The 15,476-nt window shown below is 42.3% G+C and overlaps 1 protein-coding gene across 2 annotated transcripts in view; it reads right to left on the bottom strand.

The window, feature by feature from the left end:
• Nucleotides 1–15,476, bottom strand: part of LOC126108733 (uncharacterized) — a 131,424-nt gene that overhangs the window by 27,301 nt on the left and 88,647 nt on the right. Inside the window, exon 6 of one of the 2 annotated variants that reach the window (XM_049914069.1) lies at nucleotides 11,433–11,470. The exons of the other annotated variant lie outside the window; for it this stretch is intronic. Coding sequence (XP_049770026.1) covers nucleotides 11,433–11,470 — 38 coding nt within the window. The remainder of the gene's footprint in view (nucleotides 1–11,432; nucleotides 11,471–15,476) is intronic. 2 annotated transcript variants of the gene reach the window in all.

Below are 15,476 nucleotides of genomic sequence, written 5' to 3'. Positions count from 1 at the left end.
CAATGTGTGCTATCCTTGTAGGTGAGGTGAATTAGTTTCAGCAGCAGGCACTTGATGTCAACACAATGCCATACAACCAAACCTACACTCCTGGAAATTGAAATAAGAACACCGTGAATTCATTGTCCCAGGAAGGGGAAACTTTATTGACACATTCCTGGGGTCAGATACATCACATGATCACACTGACAGAACCACAGGCACATAGACACAGGCAACAGAGCATGCACAATGTCGGCACTAGTACAGTGTATATCCACCTTTCGCAGCAATGCAGGCTGCTATTCCCCCATGGAGACGATCGTAGAGATGCTGGATGTAGTCCTGTGGAATGGCTTGCCATGCCATTTCCACCTGGCGCCTCAGTTGGACCAGCGTTCGTGCTGGACGTGCAGACCGCGTGAGACGACGCTTCATCCAGTCCCAAACATGCTCAATGGGGGACAGATCTGGAGATCTTGCTGGCCAGGGTAGTTGACTTACACCTTCTAGAGCACGTTGGGTGGCACGGGATACATGCAGACGTGCATTGTCCTGTTGGAACAGCAAGTTCCCTTGCCGGTCTAGGAATGGTAGAACGATGGGTTCGATGACGGTTTGGATGTACCGTGCACTATTCAGTGTCCCCTCACGATCACCAGTGGTGTACGGCCAGTGTAGGAGATCGCTCCCCACACCATGATGCCGGGTGTTGGCCCTGTGTGCCTCGGTCGTATGCAGTCCTGATTGTGGCGCTCACCTGCACGGCGCCAAACACGTATACGGCCATCATTGGCACGAAGGCAGAAGCGACTCTCATCGCTGAAGACGACACGTCTCCATTCGTCCCTCCATTCACGCCTGTCTCGACACCACTGGAGGTGGGCTGCACGATGTTGGGGCGTGAGCGGAAGACGGCCTAACGGTGTGCGGGACCGTAGCCCAGCTTCATGGAGACGGTTGCGAATGGTCCTCGCCGATACCCCAGGAGCAACAGTGTCCCTAATTTGCTGGGAAGTGGCGGTGCGGTCCCCTACGGCACTGCGTAGGATCCTACGGTCTTGGCGTGCATCCGTGCTTCGCTGCGGTCCGGTCCCAGGTCGATGGGCACGTGCACCTTCCGCCGACCACTAGCAAACATCGATGTACTGTGGAGACCTCACGCCCCACATGTTGAGCAATTCGGCGGTACATCCACCCGGCCTCCCGCATGCCCACTATACGCCCTCGCTCAAAGTCCGTCAACTGCACATACGGTTCACGTCCACACTGTCGCGGCATGCTACCAGTGTTAAAGACTGTGATGGAGCTCCGTATGCCACGGCAAACTGGCTGACACTGACGGCGGCGGTGCACAAATGCTGCGCAGCTAGCGCCATTCGACGGCCAACACCGCGGTTCCTGGTGTGTCCGCTGTGCCGTGCGTGTGATCATTGCTTGTACAGCCCTCTCGCAGTGTCCGGAGCAAGTATGTTGGGTCTGACACACCGGTGTCAATGTGTTCTTTTTTCCATTTCCAGGAGTGTATTATTCGAATACCAACGGCTGCAAGTTTATCAGTGTCAGTATGATATCAAATAGGGAGTTCTAAACAGTGGTAGTATTTGAAACCATCAATTTAGTGATACCAAAGTAATGTTACCCATGGATGAATGATGATAATTAAGTGATGAGACAATGCAGATTTCAGCTTTGTTCCACAGGTACATATCCTCTCCCTCAATGATACTGGGTGATCATAGAATCACTGTTGGTGACTTCCCTCACACAGTTAATATATTTAATAATAGAGAGTGCACCGATCTTATGGAGCAAACTTATATGAGTTTAATGAATGACAGGTAAGCAATACAACATGATCTAAAGTGTTGGGAAAGGTGGCAGTCACATATCTACCGATTCCATGACACTATGCAGTAATCTACTTTAGTTAGCTCACCAAACTTTCCATGCATTGGAAAAAAACATAGCTCAACTCCATGTTGCATTCTGTGCACTGATGGAGGTAGAAATGTATGATTTGACACTACCAGATGTGGGCAATGAACTACAATCTTCCTGAAGTTTGATTACATACCCAGCTATAAGTAAGAGTTTATAAAACACCTCCATTCAAATGTAAAGAAACAGTTACCACCATAGCGAAAACGTCTCACTACAAGGGTCTTGTTGCAAGTGACTGATCCTACAATGATGGTGGGAACCAGAATAACAATGCAAATGGATCATTACTTCCTGATACAACAGGTTTTTTGGTTGACGGAGTTTTGTGCTGGAGGAAAATAATCTAGTTCTCATGCAGTTGATATATCCTGAGGGATTCTGCTTCGACATTCAAATATATTTTTCAAAAACTGTGTTTCACTATAAATATCAGCTATTGCAGTAGATTTTACATGGAATTAAGAAACTAACATACTAGACAGTCAGCAGAAGCAGTGATATTCCACCACAAGAAAAAATAAAGCCAATTTTATATTTTGTGGCATCTATGTGGAAAATCAGGATGATGTCTGCAGATATTTCTGCTTTGGTTGCAATGTGCAGTTTAGCATATTTTATTTCAGCAACACATACTTCCTTAAGGATGTCAAAGCAGATTGCTTTCAAACAGGACAATCTGAATTTAAACCACATTTACCAAGCACATGTAGGCACTGACACGTCACTCAATGAATTTGTTACATGTGAGGATTGGTTGAACAACTCACTAAAATTGGCTCCAAGCACTATAGGACCAAAAATCTGAGGTCATCAGTCCCCTAGACTTAGAACTACTTAAACCTAGCTAACCTAAGGACATCACACACATCCATTCCTGAGGCAGGATTCAAGCCTGCAACCATAGCAGTCACACAGTTCCAGAGTAAAGTGCCTAGAACCACTTGGCCACAGCAGCTGGTGGAATAACTCACAGTATGGCTTTCTGGTGATAGATAAAACTAGTAATCTGAATGAAGGTCAATAGCGATGAAACTTCAATGATATTCTTCATGAAAGCCAGTGGCTCAAACAGCAACTCTATCAGTATACTGTAGACTATGGACAAATCTGCACGCATGTTGCACACATTCATTCAGATAGCACAAAGCAAATTCATTTATTTGACAGAAAAATTGAGGCAACCAACACTAAATTACTGGAACTAGAATGGCTGAATGAGCTGGCAAACACTATTGACAGAGTGACAGGAGCAGAAGAGGAGAAGGAGGAGGAGGAGGAGGAGGAGGAGGAGGAAGAAGAAGCAGAGTAAGACTGTTACAACAGAACATATGCGGTCACCAGGATGAAGCCATAGATGTTATGTAAGTACTCAATATGTTTAACCGAGAATGCAGTAAGAGCTGAGGATAAGGAATTTGAAAAAATGCGTTGTCTATTACAGTCAGTATTTTTGTAAACTGGAAATGTCAAAAAGTATACCTCAAAAGTATAAATACATATATTCAAATATCACACATAACCAACGCACATAGGATCCCAAAAGGATTACTGAAAATCTCAAAGGATGACAAATACAAGAATGCAATTAAACCAGCACTAGTAGCTTCACAAACTGCAGGTAAATTGGTTGAAATTCAGCATGAAAGACTGAACAATCTACCCCTAGAGTACACACATTATGATGACCCGAATGAAATCATAGATCAATTACGACTGCTTATATCTTCATGTACTGCAGGGGATGCAGGTCACAAGAACGAAATATTATTGATCACATCCAAGCTTTGAGAAAGACACACCATCGAGTAATTATGGAGACAGCTGCCCATGAGCTTCAGAGAATATTTCTGTGCAAACATGATGATACGAGGAAAGGACGATTTACAGCAGGCTGATCTCTAAGACATGAAAGACTACCCAAAATCCAATAGTGGTTCCAAATACATTCTAATGGTCAAGGATACATATTCCAAATTTGCTTGGACCTTACCTGTGAAGGCAAAGACAGGGAAGGAGGTTTTGAACAATTGTTGCAGACTGGAACAAACTGGTTGCCCAACAACCTTCAAACCTATTACAGAGGTGAAATTTACAACAGGCATTTCAAAGCACAAATGGAACAAAATGGGATAATGGGATAAATTGCTATTCAGCCATCTCCCATTTGAAGGCTAATACTGTTAATACTGTTAACTGGAATACTCTCTTTCAAATTCTGAAGGTGGCAGGGTAAAATACAGGGAGCGAAAGGCTATTTACAGTTTGTACAGAAACCAGATGGCAGTTATAAAAGTCGAGGGGCATGAAAGGGAAGCAGTGGTTGGGAAAGGAGTAAGACAGGGTTGTAGCCTCTCCCCGATGTTATTCAATCTGTATATTGAGCAAGCAGTAAAGGAAACAAAAGAAAAATTCGGAGTAGGTATTAAAATTCATGGAGAAGAAGTAAAAACTTTGATGTTCGCCGATGACATTGTAATTCTGTCAGAGACAGCAAAGGACTTGGAAGAGCAGTTGAACGGAATGGACAGTGTCTTGAAAGGAGGATATAAAATGAACATCAACAAAAGCAAAACGAGGATAATGGAATGTAGTCAAATTGAGTCGGGTGATGCTGAGGGAATTAGATTAGGAAATGAGACACTTAAAGTAGTAAAGGAGTTTTGCTATTTAGGGAGTAAAATAACCGATGATGGTCGAAGTAGAGAGGATATAAAATGTAGACTGGCAATGGCAATGAAAGCGTTTCTCAAGAAGAGGAATTTGTTGACATCGAGTATAGATTTAAGTGTCAGGAAGTCGTTTCTGAAAGTATTTGTATGGAGTGTAGCCATGTATGGAAGTGAAACATGGACGATAACTAGTTTGGACAAGAAGAGAATAGAAGCTTTCGAAATGTGGTGTTACAGAAGAATGCTGAAGATAAGGTGGGTAGATCACGTAACTAATGAGGAGGTATTGAATAGGATTGGGGAGAAGAGAAGTTTGTGGCACAACTTGACTAGAAGAAGGGATCGGTTGGTAGGACATGTTTTGAGGCATCAAGGGATCACAAATTTAGCATTGGAGGGCAGTGTGGAGGGTAAAAGTTGTAGAGGGAGACCAAGAGATGAATACACTAAGCAGATTCAGAAGGATGTAGGTTGCAGTAGATACTGGAAGATGAAGAAGCTTGCACAGGATAGAGTAGCATGGAGAGCTGCATCAAACCAGTCTCAGGACTGAAGACCACAACAACAACAACTGTTAAACTGTTGAACAGGATGATCAAAAACCAAATGTGGATGCAGTTTGGTTTTCAACATGTGTACAAATGGCTGACCATACTACCACAAATCATTGACAAGTATAATTGCATTACTCAGCATACAATTAAGAAGGAATCTATTGATGTCATGGAGGAACATAAAGAAATTACAGAAGAGCTCTGAACTGAAGGTGTTTCTCACAGAGCAGGTCATAAGACATTGAGGGAATTGTTGAAATGGCCAATTATTGGGCAAACACAATTTGATATGCAATCAGAAAAGTAAACCTCAAACCATGCTGTAGTGTGATATGAGAGCAAGGAGACATATGAACAGAGATGGAGGTGGTGTTCTTGAAAATCTGCCATTCGAACCTTACATCTCTGGATACAATTTCTGTGGACCTGGAACAAAACTGAAAGAGTGTCTAGCTTATAGTAATAAGGGATTTTAGGTACTGGACAGTACATGCAAAGGACACAATAGTTTACACTACAAATAAAGATTATCGTACTGCAGACCAAACATTCATTGATAAGGCTAGACATATATTCCAAGGAAAGAATATTGGCATAGTACAACATATCACTGCATTTGTGGTTGATAAGATAAAGTCAGTTAAACATAAGTTGCATACTGGAATAACTTCCAAACCAATAATGAAAGCAGCTAGTCACACACTAAAGAAGAAGAAAAGACCTAAGAGATATTTAAAAAAAATTGCATCCTATCAGTGATGTCAGTGGCGAAAGGTGCTTTGAACCAGAAAGGAGGAAGGAAATGATGTGTTTAAATGCCCAGGGTCCTGCCAATACCAAAGATGTCTGGCGGAAGAGTTCTGTTTCCAGTCCCTCAGTTTGATGGGCTGACAGCCACTGGTTGATTACTTGGTAGGGGAGATGGTGGGGGGGTGCCACTGCCATTTCTCAAGCTTTAAAGAATTCCCAAAACGCTGAAAAGCATTATATGACCATGGAAGCTATCGCTATCAGCAAAGGCCTATATTTAAAACCATACAGGAAAAGGATTGGGTTGTACATAAACAAGTCTATGACAATGCTACCGATGAGATGGCTTACATACATACATCTGCCTACACTTACCAAAAAATTTAAACAACGATACTTCGCAGTGTGTTCATGTAGGATACATTGCCTGAGGTAACACAGTACACGGTAATCCAAGAAATGTGGGACTGTCAGTTCAGATGTTGTGGGGGGATATGGAACTCTCAGTGATTTAAGGCTGCCTGAAGAATTGTGTCGTTACCTCACTGACAGAAACCAGGTGTTGTACAATTTTCGACGCTACCAAGACCAATTCATATCTCTGAGGAAATTTCTGCCTGATATTTCTCCTGAAAACTGCATAAAAACAAGCAGTATGCAAGTCTCTGCATCACTTTATCTTCTATCAAATGACATGGCCACAGTCCCGTTTTTCCGCAGGAAACCATTCATGACATTTGTTAACAAATTGACGAGATGGAAGATTGCCAAACAGTGCATTCAAAATCCACATTGTGCAGTGGTCAGGAGATTGTGAGACTCAAGCCACAAAACCAGGCGTCCACGAATCGTATGTTCCATCACCTTGCAAACAGTGGTGAAACAGGCGGTAGCTATAAGGGAGGTGTTTGTCCTTACTGGGATTTGGTATCGGTGTAACGGTGGCTTCATGCCAGCATCTGGTAAACGTGCCCTCTGCCCAAATGTGATTGCACGTACAAAGGAGAAAATGCTTACCCATGAAAGAAAGGTGCAGCAACATCTGCATGTGATTTCCATTTCGTACTGGGGCAGGAGACTTGGATGAAGTAAGACCATGGTCTAGCTGCCTCATAGTAAAGGTGAGATTGTAGCATTCCCTATTCTGAGAGCAGAAGGTATCAGCTAACTCTCCTCCATTCACTGTTGAGGCAGGAAGGTCAGATGATAGTGGCTAGAGCTCTAAATCTCTGCAAAGTAGTGGCCCAAGGTAACGGAGGTAGCAATAGGGTCCACAATAACATCATCCATCATGGTCATGTCACAAATCAAGGAACAGACATTGGTCACAGAGAGAGACTGTATGTTGCCTCACATGATGGAAGAGGAAGTGAAACTGTTAAAAGAAACAGTAATCAAAATCCAGCTAGCTTTTTTGGTACCATGACAAATGTGATGACACTGAGCATGCAACTGTTTATAATGAAGACAATTTGCCATCATAGGATGATTGTTAAAAATGCAGAGAGCATGTCTCCAGATGCAAATCACATCACTGGCTGCCTCAGTCCAAAACAGGACTGGGACATGCCATCACAGCTGCAGAAATGATGTTGATCGAAGGTTGCCAGAAAAAGGTAAATCCCCCAGTCAGCCTTAGAAAGCTGCCAACTGGGTCTACACTCACTTGGGGTAGGAGTCAGCAAATGGATAGCACATGGGAAATGGTCGATCAAGATTGTGTCAGAGAGACTAGCTGGATAGTGCAGAGCAAGAAGTTAAAATGGAAATAGGAGCATGTGAAATCTCAAAGGAATGTGGGTGCTCCAAGTTAACTGAAGTCTGCCAAGAGCGAACATCTTGGACAGGTTTTCCCATAGGCCTCAAGGGTGACAGTGAGAATTACAGTCACAAACAGCAATACGGGGTGAGGGAGCTGTCCGATGTGCTGGAGTATGTCTGCCCTGGTGACAGCAAATGACAGGGCTGTACACATTAAAAAGAGAAACGTGAAACGATGAAGGAAAATGCAGACTGCAACAGTTTGCAGCAGGGTGTTCGATGAGATGGTTTGGTTATGAACATCATCCCAGATGACCAGTATGAGATTGAATGCTGTCCTTGTATGGGAGAAGGTCAAATTGGACTGAAAGGAAATGCGAGAGTCGAAGCAGTTGCCATGATGCATTTTTGTTTCTTGGAAGCAGACAACAAGTGGACCTTGCAATTCCATGTGCAGCAATAGTTCCTCCTAATTGGATCTAATGCTGCCTATGTTGGTTCAAATGTCTCTGAGCACTATGGGACTTAACATCTGAGGTTATCAGTCCCCTAGAACTTAGAACTACTTAAACCTAACTAACCTAAGGACATCACACACATCCATGCCAGAGGCAGGATTCGAACCTGCGATCGTAGTGGTCGCAGCCTAGAACCGCTCAGCCACTCCGGCCGGTGCTGCCTATGTTCCATTGGGGAAGAGTCATAACAGGGATTGGGGAGGAGGGAGCAAGTGAAGGGTAGCCAGAGGAGAAAAATCATAGATGGTGTGCACGAAGCAAATGGGAGGTCAGCCATGTGAGGGTACCACATGGTCACACCATTGAAGAGAATCACCAATTCAGGGAAGGACAGAGCCGTCTGTCTTTCCTTGATTTCTTAGAGCTTTTACAGTTGGCAGTCGAAGACTCTGATGTTTGTCGGCTGGAAGAACGTAGAAAGTCTTCACAGGAGTATTCCTTTTCTCCTTACCGGCCTGCCAGTTGTGTAGCAAGTGATTTTGCTGCCAGGGCAAAGATATGGTGGCTTGTTGGGCACCTGCAGGAGAAGGAGATTGGGATACTAATGTGATACTTGGCGATTTCACAACTGCAGTACTGAACTGGAGATCACAAGTCTGCATGGCTATATCCTTTGTGAAGCAACAATGCATAGCAAGAATGGTACTAAAATACAGGGCTTTTGACTAGCTAACAATGTGCTAGTGACAGGGTACAGTAGTTTTTCCTTCACCTTTATCTTCTACATGGCCCACTCATTGAGGTACATGGGCTACTCATGGGATGAGGTGGCTTGGTCGCTATTACAACTGATACAGTGGAGAGAAGGAAGTGAGCAACCACCCTCATGCGCATCTCTACCCCAAGTAACACAACTGACAATGTTTTCACAGGGCAAGTGAGTGTGGTTATAATGTTGAGACTGGTAGCAACACATCTGTTTTGGATGCACGGCCGGACTGTGATGGCTTCATGACATCGTCATTGTCACTGTTGCTGTTGTGGTCTTCAGTCCAGATGTTTAGTGTATTCATGTCTTGTTCTCCCTCTACAATTTTTACCCTCAATGCTACCCTCCAATACTAAATCAATTATCTCTTCATGCCTCAGAACGTGTCCTACCTATTTATCCCTTCTTCAAAGCCTGCCTTAATCTTTGAGGAAAGCTCTACTCAATCAAATGACAGAAAAAAAGAGTGCATGTGTGCATTAAGTTTGCATCAATCTTTTTCATTACCAAATGGACTGCAGTGATGCAGTGATCAGAGAGGATTTCTCCCTCAATCAGACCATCAAACAGCTGAGTGCAAGTAACAACACACAAAGAATTCAGCATACAATGGTCCTCAACACAAACAGGATAACTATGGAGGAGCAAAGCTGTTTGCAGTTGCTGGGCTTAAACTCACAACTGGTTTCCAGAAGCAAAGTCAAAATATGTAAACGAGAACAAGATTTCACAGAGCCTGCAACTGCATCAACACCTTTCCAAATAATACAAGGATTAACTGTAGCAAAGGACTGATCTTAGGTACATGATACCATGAGGAACCAATGTGCAGCTAGGAGAGTCTTCAATCTTTAACCTCACTCTGTTTATGCTTAGTAGATGTAGACTGAGATGGTGACTGGCTCATTGCAAAAAAATCCCTCACAATTGCCAGCAGCTCCAACTGTGAGTCCCCTCAGAGGGGGGCTCAACCACTTAAGATGACTGTTCACACCCCAGGTCTCCGAACAGACGGACCAATTGACATCTGGGGAGGTAACAGATCAGGCAAGCAGCTCTCCCTGTGCCTAGCCTGTACCAGGGGTATATGCGAACCCTACCTGTCAACCGAGTGAGGTGGCACAGTGGTTAGCACACTGGTCTCAAATTCAGGAGGACAGTAGTTCAAGCACATGTCCAGCCATCCTGATTTAGGTTTTCTGTGGTTTTCCCTAAATTGCTTCAGTCAAATGCTGGAATGATTCCTGTGATAGGACACAACTGACTTCCATCCCCATCCTTCCTGAATCCAATTGGACCGATGACCTCACCTCGCAGACCAACCAACCTATCTGTCACCCCATGGCTGGGAATTACATATTACCCAGTTCCCTGTCATGCGTCAGATGGACCGGCCTTGAGGAATGCAGGAAGAAGAAGAATCAAAGAGACCTTGAACACCAAAGTGTAGGAAGGAGAGGAGATGGAGAACAAAGAGAGAAGGAAAAAATCAATCAGGGACTGTTCTGATGCCATGCTATTGAAACACATTCCTGAAATCATCCAAAAGATGAACATCAAGGATGGGGTAAAAGAATAGCAGGACGGACATGAAGCACATAGAATGATGAGGTGCTGCAAAGACTGGTGGCCCCATGGCAGAGCAAAAACTCACCAAAGTGTGGTGAGCCTCTGAGTAGGGGGGGGGATTTTTATTTTGATCCTATGGAAACATACTTTCCTCCTATGACCTGCACCTAATGATCAGTACACGTTTATTAGCACAGTTGGGTGAAACACTGGCCTTTGGCTCCACTTCTAAAGCACTAATGGTCATTGGGTCTCAAAACAAATAGTCAATGGCTCTTGCAATAGGTCCTTTAGTCTTTTTAGAGAATTTTTCTGTGGCAGATTTTCGAAACTGGACATCATCCAGGTGCCCTCAGTTAGGTATATGTGACAGAGGAACAATATTACTGTCTCTACAATCAATGAGGATTAATTAGTTAAGTCTTCATAACCTTACTGAAACTGTCTCCAGCTACTTAAGATACTTCTTGATGATGGCCTGTACACTGTCAATACTGCACGCTTGTGTGTTTCTTGAGCATTACTGCAGCAAAGCATTGAAAAAGATGCTCAACACTATATTCCGTAATGTATCATGGCTGGGAATTAACTCCAGTCTGTTGATATATAGCCACTCACCCTTTCTTCTTACTTGCTTTACAGTAGAATAACATTAGCCAATGCCCATCAAGATGAAATTGTTGAATTTGAGATTTTTTTATGTGACATTCTGTATTAGGCACACTACAGCTGCTGATATTCCACCTGAACTTCCATTTTTCTGTATGCGTATTATAAGCTGGTTCTATTTATTCATAAATGATCACATAATGACTGTTGTAGAGAATAGCATTACTGACTGTACTGCCTTGTTATGTTGTAGCTTACAGGTAATACTGAATAATTTTAAAAGTGCATTTCATATCTGAAGTACTTCCACATGCAGTAAATAAAAATTTATATTGCTCAAAAGGTTCTGCAGTAGATAACGAAAACTTACCTTGCATTACTGGATGCATATCTTGTTGAGGTTGCCACCTGAAATATTTCAAGAAATGTCCAGTGATTCACAACTGATAAGAGTAAATAAATAAAATTCTACTAACACCCACCAACATCTGATTGGTCCCTAAGATCCTGTATGTGGAACTTGAAAATATCATTAAAGAAAACATGATACACTAAATGTTGCCATTCGTTTTTGGTTCTGTAAATAACTATGCAAGTCAGCAGGGCAGTTGTAACCATACTTCTCACTAGATGACTCAAAAGAAAAGTGGCCAAAGACATCTTTCATCTGTCATGCACTTATGCCTTCCAGAAAATTTTCTTTTACTTATTTCATTATGAAAATTGTTATTCACAGAGGGGTAAATACATCATAACAAGTGACCCAGTTTGGCCTATTTGTTCTGGGCAGCTCCAAAATAACTTGCAAGGATGAGGAGTGTATTCTAAACCCAGCTGTAAAATTCAAACCCAGAACTAAGTACGAGCTTGAAACATTAAATATACCAATACTAATAAATATTAGCAAACTAAAAGTACTGTCTGACATTGTAAATTTGCTACAAATTAAAATATTACCATTACAAAATATCAGATTCATCGATGAAGAAATGCCAGTTACTCATGATTATATATTGTTCATGGGGAAAACTAGGAAGAAATTCATAAAGCTATGCCAAGAATAGGCTCTACAATCATAAATGGAAAATCTGTACTACAATCAGTTCCAAATTTTTCAGTGCCTTAAAAAACACACTCTCCCTGTAGCATTTTAATATACAAATGAAAGGCAGACAAAATTAATGGCCACACACCAATAAATCAGGATAACAAGAATAATGGAGACAAAGTAAAACAGTTTTGAAAACAATGTTGAGAAGAATTTGATGATGTACCAGAGATAAAATATAAAAATTTTATTACATTTTAATCCTCAAACTGGTAGACAATGGAGATTAAAACATTTCCTGCCTAAATGGCTATTAAATGTATTTACTCACTACTGGAATTTTGACTGTTATGCCATTCTCAAGTGACACCTCACTATGAAGTATATGACATTTGGAACAGTCTGCGCCGGCCACTGTGGCCGCATGGTTCTAGGTGCTCCAGTCTGGAACCGCGCGACCACTACGGTTGCAGGTTCTAATCCTGCCTCAGGCATGGATGTGTGTGATGTCCTTAGGTTAGTTAGGTTTAAGTAGATCTAAGTTATAGGGTACTCTTCACCTCAGATGTTAAGTCCCATAGTGCTCAGAGCCATTTGAACCACTGGAACAGTCTGCAGGAGAGGCAGTGCCTAGAGCTGTAAAACCTTCCAGATGTAGTGCTAGCTGTTCATATTGCCCTCATGATATAGAAGGTGAAATTGCACATTACATGCAATGGCACACCAAACTATCACACTTGGCATTTGTCTGCAGTGCATCTCAACAATACAGTCTGCCCAATCGTGTTCACCAAGGGAGAGTTGAGCATTTATGTAACCATCATGGCAAGAAAGTTCAAGCAGGACTCCTCTGCAACTACTACATTTTGCCACTCACCACACCACTGCCATCATTTACATGTTCTCATTGCAGTCTGCAGTGTTGGTGGGTTCTGGTCGATAGAAGCTAATGCAATGGCATGCATGTCACCAGTCCTGCCCAAAAAAGACAGTGCTAAACTGTCAACAAAGATGTGTCCATACACCTTGCAGGGCTCCAGAGTCACACCAACACTGTGTTCAAAGCAGTTCTGTCACTTATGGCCAAGCGAACAAGATGGTTGTCATCTCATGATAGGATCACATTGTGTCCCCCAATACCCATCACCTCTGGTTACACGTCTGCCTCACTGTTGAAGCAGTGTGTCCTGTTTGAGCTGCAATATCACAGAATGACGTATTACCTCCTGGATACCAATGCTACTGTGCCATTTCAACAAACTCACATGGCAATACTTCACCCTGCAAAACTGGCAAGGCATAGTGGCACTGGATTACACATTTCCATTTCGTATGACAACTCTGCATCAACTGAGTCTACATCTACAAGGGTAAGTCAGTTATTATCTGCAATTTAGTTATATTTTTGTTTATTTTGGTATTACTGTCATTTTACACTGATAATGCAGGTTTTGTTTATTTGTTGTTATATCTTTGCAATTTTCAAGCTGCTAGGTTAGTTTCGTTATCTCTGCCGTGCTGTTAATCATGGCTGCTCCACTGTCTATTTGCATCAAAGAAGAGCAACGTTCAGTGATCCGTTTTTTGTGGTCAGAAGGCATACCAGGGGCCAAAATTCATTGAAGACTTTCGGTACAGTAGGGGAACAGTGTTTTGCCACAACGGAGAGTCTACAAATGGATTGAAAAATTCCGAAATGGTCACACAAGTGTTACATACGATGAAGGAGCCAGATGACCACTTACCGCCAAAATGAAGAAACCATTGAGTGTTAATGTGAAATGATTCTCTTAGACAGACGATTAATTACTGACGAGGTGGCACATCATCTGTAAATTAGTCACAGTTCTGCCTATGAAACCATCCACAACAGACTTGGGTTTCATAAAGTTTGTGCAAGAAGGGTCTCAAAACAATCCACACAGTTGCATAAACAAATGTGCTTGGACATCTGCAAAAAAACTTTGGATCACTATAGATAACAAAGGGGACAACTTAGACGGGATCATTACTGGTGACAAAACATGGATCCATCATTACGAGCTGGATGGTAAACAGCACAGTATTGAATGGAAACATCCAAATTCGCCATGCAAGAAAAAGTTCAAGACCCTGCTGTTCACAAGAAAACTGATCCTTATGGCTTTTTGGGACACATAAGGTCCAGTACTGGAACATTATGGGGAAGGGGCACAACAATAAACAGTGTACATTACAGTGAGATGCTTACTGCCAGGCTAAAGCCTGCAATTTGAAGCAAACACCGAGGATTCCTGTCAAAAGGTGTTGTGTTGTTGCACGACAATGCCCGTCCACATATTGCTGCCCACATTGCTTAAACACTCCAGAAACTCCAATTCGAAAGTACTGGATCATCCTCCATAAAGTCCCAATCTTGCCCCTTCTGACTATCACTTGTTTGATCCACTCTAACAGGCATTAAGGTGCCGTCAATTTGCCTTGGATGAAACAGTGAAAAAAGTGATGCATTAATGGCTCGCATCTCAACCAAGAACCTTTATTTATGAGAGCATCAGGAAGCTTCTACGATGATGGACCAAGTGCATTGAAACACAAGGAGACTATGTTGAAAATTTATGTTCTTGTGAGTTTCCTATTTTATTAAATAAAATTTTATAACTACTTTGTGGATAATAATTGACTTACCCTCATACCTCATACATGGATACTCTGCAAATCACACTTAAGTGCGTGGCAACGAGTTCATCAAGCTGCCTTCACAATAATGCTCTATTATTCCAATCTTGAACAGTGTGTCGAAAAAACAAACACATCTTTCCGTGCAAGTTCTGATTTTCCTTATTTTATTATGACGATAATTTCTCCCTATACAGGTTAGTGTCAATAAAATATTTTTGCATTCAGAGGAGAAAGTTGGTGACTGAAGTTTCATGAGAAGATAGTGCTGCAATAAACAATGCCTTTGTGTTAATGATGTCCACCCCAAAGCCTGTATCATGTGTCAGTCTTATTCTCTCCCCCATTTCTCGATAATATTAAATGTGTTGATCTTCTCTGAATTTTCTCAGTGTACTCCATTAATCCCACCAGCCAACGATCCCACATTGCACAGTCATACCACAAAAGAGGAAGGACAAGCATAGAGCAGGCAGTGTCTTTAGTAGCTCTGTTGCATCTTCTCAGTTTTCTGCCAATAAAACACTCTCTTTGGTTCACCTTCCCCACAGCATTTCCTATCTGCTATTTCCAATTTGTTTGTAATTGTAATTCCCAGGTACTTAGTTGAATTTACAGCCTTCAGATTTGAGTGATTTCTCATGTAACTGACGTTTAATGGATTCTTTTTAGTGCACTCATGTGGATGACCTGACACTTTCCACTATT

Source organism: Schistocerca cancellata, chromosome 11, assembly GCF_023864275.1.
Source record: "Schistocerca cancellata isolate TAMUIC-IGC-003103 chromosome 11, iqSchCanc2.1, whole genome shotgun sequence".
Taxonomy (NCBI): Eukaryota; Metazoa; Arthropoda; class Insecta; order Orthoptera; family Acrididae; genus Schistocerca; species Schistocerca cancellata.
Note: the sequence above shows the minus strand (reverse complement) of the source record. Positions and strands in the feature narration are given on the sequence as shown.